Raw genomic sequence first — 16,661 nt, forward strand, 5'->3', positions numbered from 1 at the left:
ACTTGGATTTTATGAGGAATTGCTTCCTACTGGTGTGGAACACTTACTAAAACGGTTATTTTGTACGGAATATGATTCTAGGACTTAAGTTTCTGATGGAGAGGGAATGAAAGAGAATGTTGTTAGGTAGCTTAATTTATTTCTCTTTATATGTTCTTCTGTATCAGATATATTGTGATGGGCAGTCTGTTTATTAAGGCAACTAGTTATAACATCAGTCTGTTCTTAAAATTTAAGATTGAGGAAGAGAAATTCACCTTGATTAATGACCACAACTTTGCAACCTGCTGGCCAGCTTCACCTTTTCTTAATAAAAGATGTCTCAGACTTGACTGCTGCTACAATTTCCATGAAAGTTTGTGGCTAGGTGAGAAGACCCAAACCATTGCCTCTGTGAAGAAGATGCTGCAGCCTGTTGTCTGTGTGGTAGGGCACAGAACTCCAGATAACCTGCAAACATGTACTGATGGGCCAGAGAGCGAGAAGGCAGCTTGGAGTGTGGTACAGTGTGAGCTACCTTTTATCTAACAGGTACTTGCTGAAAAGGGGAGAAGCTGTCATTGTCGCAGTGGTGAAATCCAAGTATGGAGAGAAAAAGGACATAGACAGAAAAACCATGTAGCTGACAGCGTAGAAAACGTGTCAAGAGACCCGGGTTTGTCTTAATGTGGCTTTGCTATACACTTCTGGTGTTGTGGATCTTAGTATCTGCTATATAATATGAAAACATTTTTAATTTGAGCTATTGCTAGTTAACGCACTCACTGCAATGTATAGTAACACGTGGTTTGTTGACTACCCAGAAACTACTCGAAAGAACCCGAGCCAGGCGGGAGAACCTGCAGAAGAAAATGGCTGAGCGGCCCAAGGCGGGAGTGAGACCCGCAGTGCAGACCAAGAGGGTCAGAGAGCCTTTGTTGGAAACCGGTAACCAGGCACCTCTTCCTGGCGAAGAAGGTATTTCATGGCAACTTTAATAAAAATTCTTTTTATACAAGTCCCATCCCTTTCTTTTCTAAGGGCGAGTGAAAACCCTTAGAGTTTATCTTAAACTAAACAGCGATGGATGTAGTTACCTGACCACTAGGACTGAATATGGCTAACGTTCAGCTTACCCCAGAGCAGATGCTCTAAGGAATTAGTAAACTATTTAAAAATAACTGTATAATGCCAGAGAGAGTGCTTATGCTTGGTGGGATTGGGGAGGGGAATTTTTTGGGAGGCCTTTCAAGGTATACATAATTTGTAACCTTATTTGCATTACAGTTTTGTACTACCTCTGGAGGTATTTTCAGTTGTTTGAATACTAATTTGCTTGAATACTCTGACCTGCACAGGGAAACCTGGTACAAAGCCATCACCATCAAAGAGGCTCTGCCCTAACAACGTGGAGACTCCAGCTTCCAGTTCAGAGAACATACAGCCAATTCCTTCAAATTCCACAAGCCATCACCGTTCTCCTGAGAAAGCTTCAGAGTTGCACGTAACTGATGCTAACAGAGCTTCATTGGTTCAGCCTCTTGAGAAAGGAAAAACAAGCACGGAGTCAGGAGCTGCTGCAGCCCTCTCAGTCAAAACACGCATGCAGAAACTGGCAGAGCAGCGCCGCTGCTGGGATAGCGAGGGTGTGTTTTGCTTGCTAAGCGGTGTTGCTCTTTGTCAGTGCTTGCATTGATGATTGTGTTTGCTAGCAGAAGATAATTTTGTATGTGTGAATACTAATGTTTTCATAAGGAAGTCTTAGACAGCACTGGGAAAGGCCTAAAATAATGAAGCTGTTGACTACAGCTTGGGTTTATATGGCTTTTTCCCTACTAGTGCGATGCCTTGCTCATCACAACAGTCACATAAAACTGTGTGGTTAAAAATGCGCTGGCTTTGCAGTGGGCTTTGTCTTGATTAGTCTCAATGCCTTCAGAGCTAGTAGCTTGATTCTGAGGATGATGAGAACATCTAACTTGATAAACTCAATACACAGGAAAATACAAAATATGCACGTGTATTGAGATTTTATCAGCAAAATAAACGTGTTTTCTTTTTCCAGATCCCTCTGAATGTGCTCCTCTGTCTCCGCTCCAGTCAAAAGAGCTGTCAGTTACTCCACCTAAGCAGCCATCTACTGCCCTGGCAAGTGATACCCCTATTGGGAGACGGGGCCGTTTAGCTAACCTTGCTGCTGCCATTGGTTCCTGGGAAGATGACCTAAGTCATCCATCTGCAAAGCCGAACAATGCACAAGAACAGCCTGGCACTACTTGTTTATCCAAATTGTCCACTACAAGTGGAGCATCTGCTAGAATCAATAGTAGCAGTGTAAAGCAGGAAGCTGCATCCTGTTCTCCAAGGCTTGTTGAGGCTCCTATTAATAAACCAGCAAACTCAAAGATCGCGGTGAGTGTCTGATTTAGATGCTGATTAAAAATCGATTTGAATATCGAGGGGATCAAATATTAACACAACTGTTTAATCTGAATTTAAAGATTTGGAGTGAGCTATCTTAGTCTATTTACAACTTCTGCTGTATTGCCATTTTTTAATGGCACTGATACAAGGCTTTATTATTACTTATTAGTTGCTGTGAAATTGATTGCTGCTCTTTTGACCATCAGAAGGGGTCTTCTAACATAGTGGATTTCACTCTGTAACTGCATGTAGTTGATTGAATTAAATTGTAAATGGTACTGCTGTATGAAAAGCCAATCAATGCTGAAATCGGTAGTACCACCTACCTGCTGTTCAATTTATGCCATTTCCGAAATGACAATATCTGCCATGTGCAGCCTTGTTTAGGGAAACGTGGGAAAATACCTACAGTAGCTGGCAAAAGTACCTGGGCTCAAATGCTGAAACAGTTTGAAATAGTGGATAAAAAAAAAAATCTACAAAAAGCTTTAACACTCGTTCTCAATTTTTGCAGTTGTCGCTGGAATAGGTCGCGTTTCAATAAGCTACACAGAATGCTCTCGTTCTTTTTGCTCTGGAGAGAATAACGTGTACAGTCTCATCTTAATTCCTTTTCCCTTGTTAAGGAGCCAAACAATTTAACACCATCCTCAAGAGTTGCCGTTCCTTGCTCTCAAGAATCTGAAGTACGACAGCCGCTAACAGAGAATCCCTGCAGCCCTCAGACAACCGAGACGCGTACACAAGCAGCAAAACCTGCTCTGCCTCACCCAGTTCGGTCCAAAGAAGAGCCAGTCAAAGGAACACATGTGCAACTCGATCCCAAGGGTAAACCCACAACACCAGGTAAGCAAAGTCCTGATGAATTATCGTAAGTTATGCAACTTCTATATTTTGTATTTTGCAGGGTTCTGTATTTTCTTGGATGTGGTGTTAGGAACTCTCAAGAGCAAAATCAATCTTTTTCCTCTGTGTAAAAAAAAAAAAAAGTATCCTGCTAACATCGGTTAATTGAGACTATTCAAAGCTTCCTTCAGATTGTTGGATACTATGTGTATCCAATCTGTATCAGGTGTGGAGTCTGCATGCGTTAGAAATTGAAGCTGAATGCCCCGCAGATGCTCTAACTCTGTAGTGTCTTTCTTTTCAGTGGTAACATTGATGTCAAAATAACCAGTCATCCCCAGTTTTAAAATCAGCTGCTTCTTGAGTCAGAAACTTGGACTAAGAGCTTGAACTCTGAGGTGATGACCAGCAGAGCAAGCGTGTATCTCCAGATACGCTGACAGTGAAAGACAAGCTTGGTAAAGTGGGGTGGATCCCCCGCAATGCATCTGTTACATACTACAATGCTCATTCACCTGAAGGATGCAGGTGAAGCAGGTTGTAGAAGCGTTGAAAAAGCAAATGAGTTTGAATAACTAGTGGCTTCCATGTGGACTTGGAGAAGGACATCTGTTTGCTCTGGCTGGCTGCTTGATGAACTTCAGTGTTCTGTTACTGTGATGACTTGCACTTCAGGTTCGGTTTTATGAAGTCTAATGGAGTAAGAGCTGTAAAGAGAGAGGATGCATCAGCAGGATGCAAAATTGCAGTGATTTCTTCCTGCGTTTTTGAGAGTGTCTTTCAAGGCAAAACCATTGTTCTTGCAGGGGGATCGGGAATTAAGCCCTTCCTGGAACGCTTTGGGGAGCGCTGTCAAGAGCGCAGTGCACGGACTCTGGCTACGAATACTCCAGGGTGCAGAACACCCACTGTTACCCCAAATACAAGGACAATCCAGGAAAGGCTTCTCAAACAAAATGAGAATTCCTCTACTGCCAGTGTAGCGCTTCAGCTTAAGCAGGTACGACTTGCTGCATTCATAGCTTGTAAGCTTGGGGAAGACTCTTACTGTTCTGCACCTGCCTGAGAGATCTGAAATGTTCTGATATCTTAAAGCTGTCAGCTTTTCCCTGTTCCCCTTTATTTGCTTAGGAACGTGAACGAGAACTTGCATGCCTTCGTGGCCGGTTTGATAGGGGCAATCTGTGGAGTGCAGAGAAAAGTGGAAGTTCGAAGAGAAAACTTCCAGAAGCTAAAATGGTAATGTGTTACCTCCGTGTATCAAAAGGTGATAGTCTGTGAGTTGCTTTGACACGTTCTGAGCACAGGGATAGATGTGCAGATGTAAATAAAAGGTAAAAACCTGTGCTTTGTGACCACCCAGGCTGTGCAAGACCACTTGTCAAGTGGTTTGTATGATAATTATAATTAGATTTCCTTCCTCCTGCAGAATCGGTTACAGACACAAGTGATACTGCTTTGAGCCAATTGATTTATTTTTTTGATCATGTTAAGTGTGGGTTTTTTCTGTAGCTCGAAAAACAAAAAACCCTCCTCACACAAACACTAATTTAGTATTTCAGCTGAATTTCTTACATACCTAAATAATAGGATCCTTCTTGATAGCAGGATAGCAACCTCTTTCCTGGCTCGTGTTAAAATGTGTTTCATTCTGGCAACTTTGGTCACTTTGAACGTTACCTCCTGAGTGTATGGTGTTTTTATTTTTTTGCCAGGAAAGCCAATCTCAGACTAGTCCAAAACGTCCTAGTTCAGATGCCACCGCTTTTGGATCAGCACAAGACACACCAGCAGGTGACAGGCCAGCAAAGTCTCCCAGTGTGGAGTCTACAGGTAAGAACTGTTTGCCTGTGGCCAACACTGGACTCGAAGCACTGCTCTTGACGTTTGTGAGCAGATAAAGAGGCTGGTAGATTGTTGTATAGAACTGGTCCTTTTAGGTGCTTACTGGTTTGTCTAAATCTTCTCGTATAATGATAATACTCTGCACTCCTCTACCACTTGAAAGATTGGCAAGGCTGCCTTTTCTCATGGAGTTTACTGATGTTTCATACATACGTAAAGTGTAGGGAGAATGAATCAGAATTGTCAGTTACAGATGTAATCTCTACTGTACCTGAGTATCCAGATTTCCGCAATAATCTATTGGGAGGGGACCCTTCCCTTGTAGTATCCCTTGATAATATTAATTCTTATAGTAGGGGATGTGAAAAGAATTCTAAGGTGCTCGTGACATCCTTTTTGGTGCTCCCACTCCCTTCTGGAGTGGAAGAGCCTCCAGTTCTCTGTAAAAAAGGAGTGAACTTAGTTAATGCTTCTTACAGGCATTACCAAATGGGGCTCATATCTTGCTCTTGGGTGGGGTTTGGGTGTGGTGGCTTTTACGTGGTCGCTTGTTTTTTAAATTTTCCCTTTTTGCTCTTGCGTGGCTGCGCTCTGCTGTAGTTTCAGCTTTGTTTCTTGTACTGTCAGTGTTCTGACAGTAAGATAGTCTAGCTGCGCAGGCTGTGGAGGTTTTGTGCTCTCATGCTGGTTCTTTGACAGCAAGCTGACTGGAATACTTAAACTAGAGGGCTTTTTGTAAGTTGTCAGCTATATTATCAAACTTCAAAAACTCAATAGCTAAAAAAAAATAAAACCTAAAGTTTGACATAATCTTCAGTGACTATTCATAAACTCTTTAGATCTTCCTAGAAGTGAAGAGACTGATAAACCCAGTCCTCCGAAGAACACTGAGCCCAAGAGCCCTGTAAAAGCGATCTCTGTCTCAAAACTTGAACAACTTGCTGAGAAACCAGAAGGTTTGTATTGAGTATGTTAATGCACTCACCTCCCTGTTGCCTCTTATCCAGTGGAGTGTTGATACCCTTCCAGTCTGAACAATGAGTTCACCATGCATCTGCTGATGCTCATCTGCGTTGTAATGAGGTTTATATAAAACAAACTGGGAAACTTCTTTTGTCATCAGCCTTCTCTCTTGTCATTCCAGTCTTTAGGGAATATTAAAACACTGATATTAAAAGTTTATTGGGAAAAGACAGAAATCACAAGTCCAACAGTAGAGCAGTGAAGTTTTAGACCTGTTTGAACTAGAATGTTGCAACTTGTCTAATAAGCGCAGCTTTTTATTCCCTCTCTGTATCGATTACGGAGTGTGTGCGATCATAGGCATGTAGAACCCTGTCCTTATTTTAATGCACTGACTATAAGTAGTGCTTTTTAATCCAGTTCACTTGAAAACAAAAAATAGTTGGCTGACCTGTTAGCATCCTCCTGCTCACTTCATGAGAATAAGAGTTTAGTCCTGATGGTACTGTTTTTAAAACTTCACTCTTCAGGTGAAGTATATGAAATCCAAATGAGTGTGGATGATGAGATGAATAGCTCAAAAGTGATAAATGAAATTTTTGAAGTCCTTCAAGAAGATGGTCCAGACATAGAAAAGCTGAAGAAGGAAATGAGCCTGAGCCTGGAAGGTGAAAGTGATGAGGATGAGCAGGAAGAGTCGCTGAATATTTCATCAATGTCTCTGCTAACCCCTCTAGTGGAATCTGTTGGTCCAGAGGTGAGAGTTCTTAGGGGGTGGGGAAGGGTTTGTTTATCACAGATACGTACAATTTGCTTGTGAACAGTGATTTTTTTTTTTTGTATTGTGATACTATTGAACTGTACCAGATTGGAAACTAAAGGTGAAATCCCCTTGAGTTCAGTGATGGTGCCTTTAAAATAAATCAGCTTGCTCCATGTCCTAAGAAATATTTGTAAAATGTCTGTTAAATAATATTAAGCAGCCTCCAAATTTACTGTTTATAGGCAAAACAAGTAAAGGTGAGAGAAAACAGGTAATGACTAATGTGGACAGATTATCTGTAATATAACCTTTGCTTTTTCCCAGGCCTTTGTTTCTCCTTCCAAGTCAACTGGTGAAGGTAGCAGTATCAGTGATGTAAGTCTGAAGTCTGAGAAGTTCCAAAGGACTAAAGTCCCCAGGGCAGAATCTGGAGACAGTATTGGCTCTGCGTCAGAAGATCGTAACCTGCCATATAGGTAATAAACCCCAAACCACAGCCCATTCTGTAAGTGTGAAAATGAAGATACTGGGGGTTTTAACTCTTCTCATGAAGCAAATGACAAGGGAATCTTTTTCCAAGGTCTCAGCTTTTATCGAAGGTTGTCACTTTGTAGTCTTCGTTGCTTAAACTTAAAATGAGCTTTTTTTAAAGCCATTTAGGCTGGAAAACATCAATACCTGATACATATGTATGTGTATTAAAAGCTTAGCATACCTGTGAAACTTTTAATGGGGTTTCCTCTTTTGAAAGTGTCGATGCATATAGATCGCAAAGATTTAAAGAAACTGATCGTCCTTCTATAAAGCAAATCATTGTTCGCAAAGAAGATGTGGCTTCCAAACTAGAACTGAAAAAGAATGGCCCATCGGATCAAGTCAATATCAAAAAGAAAATGCAGGTATCCAATTAATTTCTTAAATCCTTTTTCTAATTTACTATTTCCTTGCTTAATTTCCCCTGGGAATGTCCAGGGCATTAACATACTGCTTAGAACTGCAAAATTAGGTGGTTTAGCACAAGTATCTAATGGTAGGGAATGATACTGCATGATATGAACAGCTAATGCATCTCTTAGAAGGATCACGCTATAGAGTAAATCTGGAGAGAGCTAGTTATCCTTTTGAGAAGGGGATGGGAAATCTATATCTTATTACTGTGTTTGAGCTAGGCGGGATTCATAACTACTTTCAGCCGGCAGTATTCTGATCTTTACTGGTGCCTCATTCACCTACATTGCTGGATTTATGGTTGACTGCCACTTCTGCTGGTGAAGCAAAGACTAGGCTGGATATGGAGCGTAAAAATTTCAGTCTTTCACTCCCCACTGTATTTAAATGACCTCTGAGGTGAAAAGAAGTTGTGCTGCAATATTCTTTTGCAGAAGCAACTGTACACCATAGGATTTTAGTAGTTTGTTATATAAGTGGTCTGATTTTTCTGAACATGCCCTCCAAAATGCTAATCTGAAGACATGTCCTTGTTTGAATGTTACACTAAATATCTCTCTCTTTGCTAATTATTTTTACTACTGACTTGCTCTAGGACCTGAATAATGAGATCAACATGCAGCAGACAGTGATTCATCAAGCCAGTCAAGCTCTGAACTGCTGTTTTGACGAGGAACACGGAAAAGGGTCACAAGAAGAAGCAGAGGCAGAGAGACTTCTTCTCCTTGCAAGTAAGTTTTTAGACTCAAGTGCAATTCTTTGTGCCCAACAGTTTGGGAACTGACACTGACAGTATATGTTTATTATGCTGCCTTGTAGCTGCTTACTTATACTTCTGCACCTGGAAAACAGGAAAGGATAATATCTGTTCTGTCTCAGCTGCTGCTATACGCAAGAGGACATTTTTAGTATCTTTTTTGTCCCTAATATTCCTGCTACTCTGGAAGATGATTAATATTTCTGCTTTCTATGCACTTATGGCAAAAAAGACTTCTGTACTACTTGTTACAACTATAATGAATTAATTTCTCTATGTAGCTGAGAAGAGAACTGCTTTGTTGGAAGAATTGAATAGACTGAAGAGTGAGGGACCTCAGAGCAAAAGAAATAAAGCTGCTTCTACTTCCACTGAATTTGCTCCATCCAGGGGATCTGTTTCAATTTCAGAAATGCGTCTACCTCTAAAAGCAGACTTTGTATGTGGTACGGTTCAAAAGCCAGGTAAAACCAGCAACTGCAAGCTTTACCCCCTTCTTGCCATCCTCCCTTACATACATTTCAGGTTCATTCTCCTTGGGTTTTTTGAATTCCATGTTGTTTCTCAGCACTCTTAACTGATCTGCTTTTTGACTAAGTTTTTCAATATTTTCCATGGTTGTTATAGTCGCATCCTCTTCTAGTTTGTGAGGTTCAAGAAACTTATCAATGCTTTCCCAGATAGTCTTAAAGATCTTTGTGGCCCTCTGTAATGTGTTGGGGAGGAAATAGAATTTTGTTTCTCAGGTTGTCTTCTCTCTTGCTGCTTTAGAGATTTTTCAATGGAGGCAAGTCTAGTACTAAATATCACTACGTTAATCTGACTTCCAGTGGGGTGAAACACTCATTAAGCCTCTGTTTTTTTCAGTCCTGTTAACATTCTAAAATGTTTAATTTACAAAGACTAATCTTCCATTATCTTATCATATTTAAGTCATTAAAGAGTTAAATCGTGGCTTTGATTCTTTTGTTCCAGAAGAATATTGAGAATATCTCTCTGTAGGTCTAGAGACTTATCCTGGAACTCAGTAAGCTTCTCTCAAGTGGTTGTTTAAAGAACCTGCAATCCCACAATACCCAGTGCTATATTCTATAATGCCACAGAAAATGATTGTGGCTGAACAGGTTCCTACTTCTTGCCTCACCAAAACTTGAGGACAAAAGTCATTGGGCAAAGCCTTATTTAATATTGGTTGCAAAACTTCTAATGAATTTGTACATAGCCTTTCTTGTATTCTAGTTTAACTGTCTTATAAAAACCCCATACTTTTCATTTCATATCTCCAACTAACACCCCAGCCAAGAATATAAATGTAAATATCTGACCTGATTTACCACCCCCAGCCCACTCCTGACACGTTACCATTCTTGTTGCATAAGACATTTAATCTGTTACAGCAAAGCATCTCTAATGGTTACAAAACCCGTAAGTTTAGTTTCTACCAGTAATTCTCAAAATCAAACTGACTAAACAAACAACTATGAACTATTAGTTGGCAAAACTTTAATCTAGAAGTGCAGCATTTGCTATACATTGTGCACCAGCGGCTCTATTCATCACTTTCATCTCTGAAGACAATAAATATAAGGAGAATAAAGCAATGCTTACTGGAGTCACAGCTTTCAGAACAGCTGTTGAAGACTTGTCCCATACAACAGAGCACTCAAACTGTTTTGTTTGTTTTAATGTGGCTAATACTATGCACTGCTATTCAGCAATTTGCTGCACAACCTCCAGATTACCTCCTGACACTGCGGAGATGTGCACGTGCTTGTGATCATCAGTCTTTTTTTTTTTTTCCCCCCTTATGTGCAAACTTCCGGAAATGAGTTGCCTGGATACCCAGTCCCTTCAGAGGACTGAAAAAAGCCTGGGCAGTAGTGACAGGCTATGCGTGGTTAAGCTGGCAGGCCCGAGAATAACCACAGAGCATAAGGAACTGAGATGAGCTGCTGAATCTGCCTGGGAAGTTTTTCCTCTCCCCTCTCGAGCAGTGGGTAGTGTAGGTCTCGCCTGAGATGCCCCAGGGAGTGCTACAGTTCTGAATCTGGTGGAGACAGTTCTCTAGTGGACACGGGAGATAAAAAAAAAACCCAAACCTTGTTATAAGTTTATAAGGAAATTTTGACTGTGACAAAGTGTTTAAGCGGGGTGGAACAGATGTGTCTGAAAACCCCTCAAGTACTGCTTTGCCGTTAGACACTTGGCCACCTCTGGCTAACAAACCCCACTGACCTGTATTTACAGAAGCAGCAAATTACTACTACGTGATAATACTGAGATGTGGAGCAGAAAACATGGTTGCAACTCCATTAGCAAGTACTGCCAGCTCCCTGAAAGGAGATGCTCTTACTTTTACTACCACATTTACTATGTAAGTATAGAGGGTGGTTTGGGCTGGTTTCACCTCTAATGGTGGAACATGCATGAAAATGTTTAAAACCTTCATATAAGGATGTCATATTCCACAAAATATGACCTTGTGTTTGTAGAGTGTTACTTGCTTTAAGAAATAGCTGGAATGCACCTCAAAAGAGCAATCTAGACTTATTCTACCATCCATCAGCTATTTTATCTCTTGCTTTTTCTGGTTTTGTTCTCCTGGAACACCTGCCATGACAGATGGGTTGCTCTGCCTGCGATGACGTGTTTTCTCTTTTGCAGCAACTAAAATTTTATATAGCTATTTGGGTTTGGTGTCTGGAAAAAATAGTGCTCAACACTAAAACTTGAGCTCTCATATGTTAGCTAAAAGGTGTCGTGAGTTCAAATGGCTGTTTATTTTGCAAGACAGGATCTCACACAACCCTATTGGCCTGCAGGAACAAACTGACTTACTAATGAGATTAGCTGTTAGTCAGCGCTGTGGATAAGCTTCTCTTGTGTAGGACCTAGCTGCTCCCTGGACAATTTTAAGGAGTGGAAAATGGGGGGAAGTAGTAAAGAGTAACTATAAAAAGAACAAACCAAACAAGTGAAAAAACCCCAAAACAAACAAAAAAAATCCCAAACAACCAAAACAAAACACAAGTCTTTTTGCTTCAGTCTATTTAACTTAATTTTTTCCCTCTCTCCTTCCTTTTAGGCACGATGTGTCAAATGACTTTGAAATAAATATAGAAGTTTACAGTTTGGTATGTATCAGTTCCTGTCAAGAGCATGTGTAAGGCAGAATGATGTGTGGTGCTTCCTTAATACCTTCTTGCCTTACAGGTGCAGAGAAGAGAAGTTACAAGCACTGATAAAAGGAAAAAGGCAAATAAATCTAAGGTAAATGAAACCTGGAAATCAATCTGTTGTATTTCAGCAGAAGGTACTCTAGGAAGACTGCAGTGTTCAGGGAGAACTGACTAATAGTCTTGGACAATCTGTTGCTTGTTTTTACTCTTCTTGTTCTTCCTTGGAACATCTGCAATGACAGATGGGTTATGGAGTCCTGCAGCTATTAGTAGATTAGACCTGCAGCACTTGGGCGAGTCTGAAATATATTGGAGGGGAAGAAGTCTGACCCATTCCAGAAAATGCTTTGTAAGCTTTTATTTATTAGGCGTGGTGCCTCTGGTAGTGATTCAGTGCTTTATTCTCCGCTTTTTAACTACGCCAGTCAGTATGTCCTTCCCTGCAGTTCAGTTTGTCTTAAAATATCTACTGATCAGCTGCAACACTTTTCCGTCTTCCTAGTGCTAAGTAAAAACAAAAGATGGTTATTTTTTTTTAAGCAAATGTTGTTTTTCTTGCTCCTTGGATATAAACATTTCAGCTTGGTTAGGGTGCACTCTTTAACTGCTCATGTTTATTAAGGCTTTGTCACCTCAAGCCAGTGGCTTTCTGGAGGTTTTTGGTTTTCTTGTGGTTTTTCTTGTTCTTATTCCAATAGCTGGGCACTCAGTGAATTAAAGATTTTAGGTCTGATTTCCTCCGTAATAAAAACAAGAAGCTCAAGTGTCATTCAAAACAACTGGAATGAGCATTTAAATCCTGCCTCTGAACAGAAATAGGAACTTGCTTTATTTTGGCGCAGTGAAAGCGTGCTTCCACCTATGCCCCAGTAACACCAGCTGGAAATCATGGGTTTCTTTCTCTCCTGTGCTACGGTTTAGAGGAATCTTTACTTAAAGCAAAATGAGTTTGTGGCACTCTAAGTCGGTGTGGGGATAGAGGTTTGCTGATGGCAAACCTGTGTCTGCTTTCTGACAAGCTGCTTGCACTTGGCTTTCAGCTCCAAGAATAGATGGGTCCATAATTCCAGATCATGTTTAATATACAGTCTCACTTAAACTTTGAGATTTTCGCCTGCAAATACAGATGATGTCCAACAGCAGCACACTGACCATCTCTCTGTGCTGTTAACTCTTCAATAAACAAATGTAACTTTGAAGTCCTGTTACATGAAGGGAAAAGATCTACTAAGGTTGTTTTTCAACCCCCTGCTGTCCATCCCAAGCTAATGCATGCTTAAACTTGTCTGCAGTAAATTATCTTTGCTGTGCAACAGTCCTTCCCCTGAAATGTTACATCCAGTCAAAACCCAAGACTTGCTACAACACCTATCAAATCAAAACTTATTCAGATAACCCTTCAGTAGTTCAACTAACTTTCAGTCGTGATAAATTCAGTAGCAAATGCATTTTCTCTTCTTATATTCTTTTGCAGGTTATTACTCCAAAGAGATTGTTGACATCTATTACCTCTGTAAGTATGAATGTGTAACAAGATGTGGTTATGACCCCCTCTAAAGGCCCTATTCTCACACCAAATTAGGCTGCGCCCATAGCAGGCTCTCTGTGTCCCTTACTTGAAACTGTGTCAACTGTCCAGCTTTCTGCCAAACTCTTCAGCCATCTGCTCAAGACATAAGTAACCGCTCTAAATACTTGATGCTGGAAATACTCAGTTACCGCACATTTATCTGGACTCTCTTGAAGTTGTGTTTTATTGTTTATTGAAAGTACTACAAATCTAGTTTCTCTCTAACTCAGCTTAGTCTTCTCTAGAAACTGTTAGAAATCACTGCTCCACTAAGCTTTCATTTCTTTCTTTCTCTCTTTCTAGAAAAGCACCCTTCTTACTCCAGGTAAGTAAAATCTAAACACTTTATACCAAGACTGAATGATCTATGCTTGCTGTCTAAAGCAGTGTATCAATAAATACTACTTGTAACAGATAACTTGGGAGTAGTAAACACAATTACAGTAACGAACGCAGAAAGATCTCACAAAATCAAAATTGCTACCTGGTATTGGACGCTTGTGGCTTACATTCCTTTCCTGAAAAGGTGAACTCAAACCAATTTTAAGATTTTTAAACTAGAGCCTGATGTCAACAAAAATATAGAACAAACAGGAAAACCTGAGGTATTGTATGTGTGCGGTGGTTTTAACAAGTGTATGTATTTGTGATTTTTTGGGGAGAACAGCAGCAGCTCTGAGTGGTTTTTCTAACTGCGTAAAAATGTGTTATATACTTCTCTGCCTGGGGTATGAGATCTCTTTAGTACAAACTGCAGCAGTACGGAGCTCGTGAGCTAACACTGACTGTAACTTTTCTCCTCAGCCATGGCCAGTCCAGGTGGTCCCAACGCCGCACGCACTACTAATTTCGCCCTTGTTGGGTCTCACAAGCTGTCGCTGTCTTCCGTAGGAAATGCCAAATTTGCATTGGACAAGGTAATGGAAATTATTGGTTGCTAATGCAAAGGGAATTGCATGCTGCTAGAAAAACAAATCAGTCTGGGTTTACTGTTTTCAGGTGAAATTCCCATCCTAGAAATGAAACATGGATTTATATATGTTATTTGTCTCTAAGAAATAACTTATGTATAGTTGCTGTTACTCATATTCAACTTCTTATGACTGAAACGTAATATTGAGATAAAAGGAGATAAATGGGAGAAGGCTCACACTGTAATGCCAGATGTTCGTTCTTTCTGCAGCTCAGCGTAAGGTACAGTTATGCGAAGATAACGAAGGCACTTGGTTACTGGCTTGCTTTCACTGACAAAAATTTGATGTGTGCAGTTGGCGTCTCTGTACATGGCTTTCCTGTTGTTCCCCGCTCTTACAGTCCTGCAGTCATCACTAAATAAGACATTAAGGGTGCTTTAATGATAACGAAGTACTTGAAATTTTCTGCATTAAATTGAATTTTAAAGTGCTGTTTGAACATAGTTAGGAGCAGGATTTTCCTATCATCTCCCAATTAAATTTATAGAAACAAACTGTCTTAATACCTTTTGAAAAGAGCTGTTATTGAGCTTTATGATGTTAGTTCTTTGTCTAAACAGAATGAGTTTATTGGCTCTTACCTTTAGAAGTCAAGGACTACATTCTTAGTCATTGAAATCTCTAACCTTGTAATACCTCATACCTAAAACCTCTTTCAGTAGGTGTTTATGCCAGCAGCTATCCTAAGCTAAATTATTCGGAAGTTACTACAGCTTACAGCAGTGGTAAATTACAGCTTTATCGAAACAGCATAAGAAGAAATTTCTACCTTGGCTCATTAAGTCTTACTGGGATGATAGTAGCATTGCAGTTATAGCCTCTGATGCGAGAGGAGGCTACACGAATTAGTTGTGTTTGTGAGCAGGACTAAAACTAAACTATCTTCATGATCCCACCTTGCTCTCTACAAGTTGTGCCTCCTTCACTAAAACAGTTCTCAAAACCTGGCAGTTGCATTGCAGAGCTGAACTTCAGAAGCACCAGCTTGGGTTCTTCAGCACTAGTGTTCCCCTTAGCCAAGACTGTGTGTGGAAATCTGATTTTGTGTATGGCTCGAGTACTGGAAACCCCTTGTTCTTGGAGTTGTGGGAATCGGCTTTTATATTAAGAGATTTGGCTTTGAACATTTCTAGCTTACTCTTTAGAACCAGGGCACTGGCTGGGCTAAGCAGCTGTAGCACAAGCACAAAGTTCTGATGGAATTCCAGGGAAACCATCACTTGGTAATTTTTTCCAGGTGCAGACTTCAACAGTTATTCATAAGAATCGTTAAATTATCACCTCTGTAAAGGTTCAGGTTTGACTTGGCCTGTGGCTGTACCAAAAAGCTGCTTCCTAACTTGCTCTGTGCCTTCCTAACATAGAACAAATTGCTGCCACAGTAGGTTTGAGTTTCATTCCTGCCTTTTTATATGCACTGTTAAAATTTGGGGTAGAAGAGACCAAACTGTATAACTGTATCCTTTTTCTATAAATCATAACTTTAATTGCATTGAGCATGTATCTTTTTTCCCTAGATAAGTTTTGAAGGGAAAGAAAAAGAACTGTTGGGCTCTATGTTCCAGGACAAGGTTGCTGCGATCCTTGAGTTTATAACTTAAACCAGGAAACTGCTTCCCAGTGCATGTTGCTTATGCTTGTCTGCCCTCTTTTGCAGTGTGTAATTTTTTTAATTATTCCTCTAAGAAAATGCTGACAGAGATTTACTAACTAAACATAAGATTTTAGGAGCCTTTAAGACTTGCAGAGTGCTATTCCCCATCTTTTACCATAACTAGCCTGTTGCTCAAACCCAAAGATATTTAGGTCACCCAAGGTTTTTTCCTTAACTAGCATGGGTCTCTGGTCTTCCTAGATCACTGGACAAGAGTATTTCTTACTTCAGAACAAATCGAGGTGTCTCTTGAAGATGGCAGGTCAGGAAATTTGAGCCAGCTTCTTGACGAGCTACACAGAATCAGTTACTCTGCTGGTAGAGGGCCAGGGAAAAATGGCTACAGGCCTAAATGTCAGTTTAACTCAACTTGCTGCTGCTGGAGAAAATTAAAATCACTCAGGAGCTAAATATCTTGTTTCTTATTCTATTGGGACCTTGTGCTGTCAAGGCCTATCAAGACCTTTGGGGTTTTTTAAGCAAAAAGTGATAGTGAAGAACTAAAGTTTTGAAATGTGTCAAAATGCAAGGTCCTCATTTGTACACAAATGTGTAATTAAAATATTTGGCTTAGCATATGTGATTTTGGGTTTAAGAATTATATAAACTGATATGCTTAAAATAATTGGTCTTTAATCTCTGAAAATAGTTTTATTTAATTAACAGTTAACTCAGAGCCCTCAGAAGAAAGTGTTTCAGATAACTTTTTGCATGTTTCCTCTCAAAATTAAGCAGGTGATAATTTTAGTGCCTATCTTT

General features: G+C 40.2%; 1 protein-coding gene across 1 annotated transcript in view; it reads left to right on the forward strand.

Annotated features, from left to right (window-relative positions):
* Positions 1-803: 803 nt before the first annotated feature.
* ANLN (anillin, actin binding protein) overlaps positions 804-16,661 on the forward strand; it is a gene marked incomplete at its 5' end in the record, with an annotated part of 21,181 nt that continues 5,323 nt past the window's right edge. The window contains 19 exons of the mRNA XM_010137546.1: positions 804-957; positions 1,338-1,625; positions 2,045-2,391; positions 3,030-3,249; positions 4,056-4,249; positions 4,381-4,488; positions 4,965-5,082; positions 5,934-6,050; positions 6,588-6,814; positions 7,145-7,296; positions 7,572-7,719; positions 8,364-8,499; positions 8,807-8,989; positions 10,773-10,899; positions 11,611-11,659; positions 11,739-11,795; positions 13,179-13,217; positions 13,578-13,599; positions 14,079-14,191. Of these exons, the coding sequence (XP_010135848.1) occupies positions 804-957; positions 1,338-1,625; positions 2,045-2,391; positions 3,030-3,249; positions 4,056-4,249; positions 4,381-4,488; positions 4,965-5,082; positions 5,934-6,050; positions 6,588-6,814; positions 7,145-7,296; positions 7,572-7,719; positions 8,364-8,499; positions 8,807-8,989; positions 10,773-10,899; positions 11,611-11,659; positions 11,739-11,795; positions 13,179-13,217; positions 13,578-13,599; positions 14,079-14,191 (2,799 nt within the window). The remainder of the gene's footprint in view (positions 958-1,337; positions 1,626-2,044; positions 2,392-3,029; positions 3,250-4,055; positions 4,250-4,380; positions 4,489-4,964; positions 5,083-5,933; positions 6,051-6,587; positions 6,815-7,144; positions 7,297-7,571; positions 7,720-8,363; positions 8,500-8,806; positions 8,990-10,772; positions 10,900-11,610; positions 11,660-11,738; positions 11,796-13,178; positions 13,218-13,577; positions 13,600-14,078; positions 14,192-16,661) is intronic.

Source organism: Buceros rhinoceros, unplaced genomic scaffold (assembly GCF_000710305.1).
Source record: "Buceros rhinoceros silvestris isolate BGI_N320 unplaced genomic scaffold, ASM71030v1 scaffold9946, whole genome shotgun sequence".
In the NCBI taxonomy this organism is placed as follows: Eukaryota; Metazoa; Chordata; class Aves; order Bucerotiformes; family Bucerotidae; genus Buceros; species Buceros rhinoceros.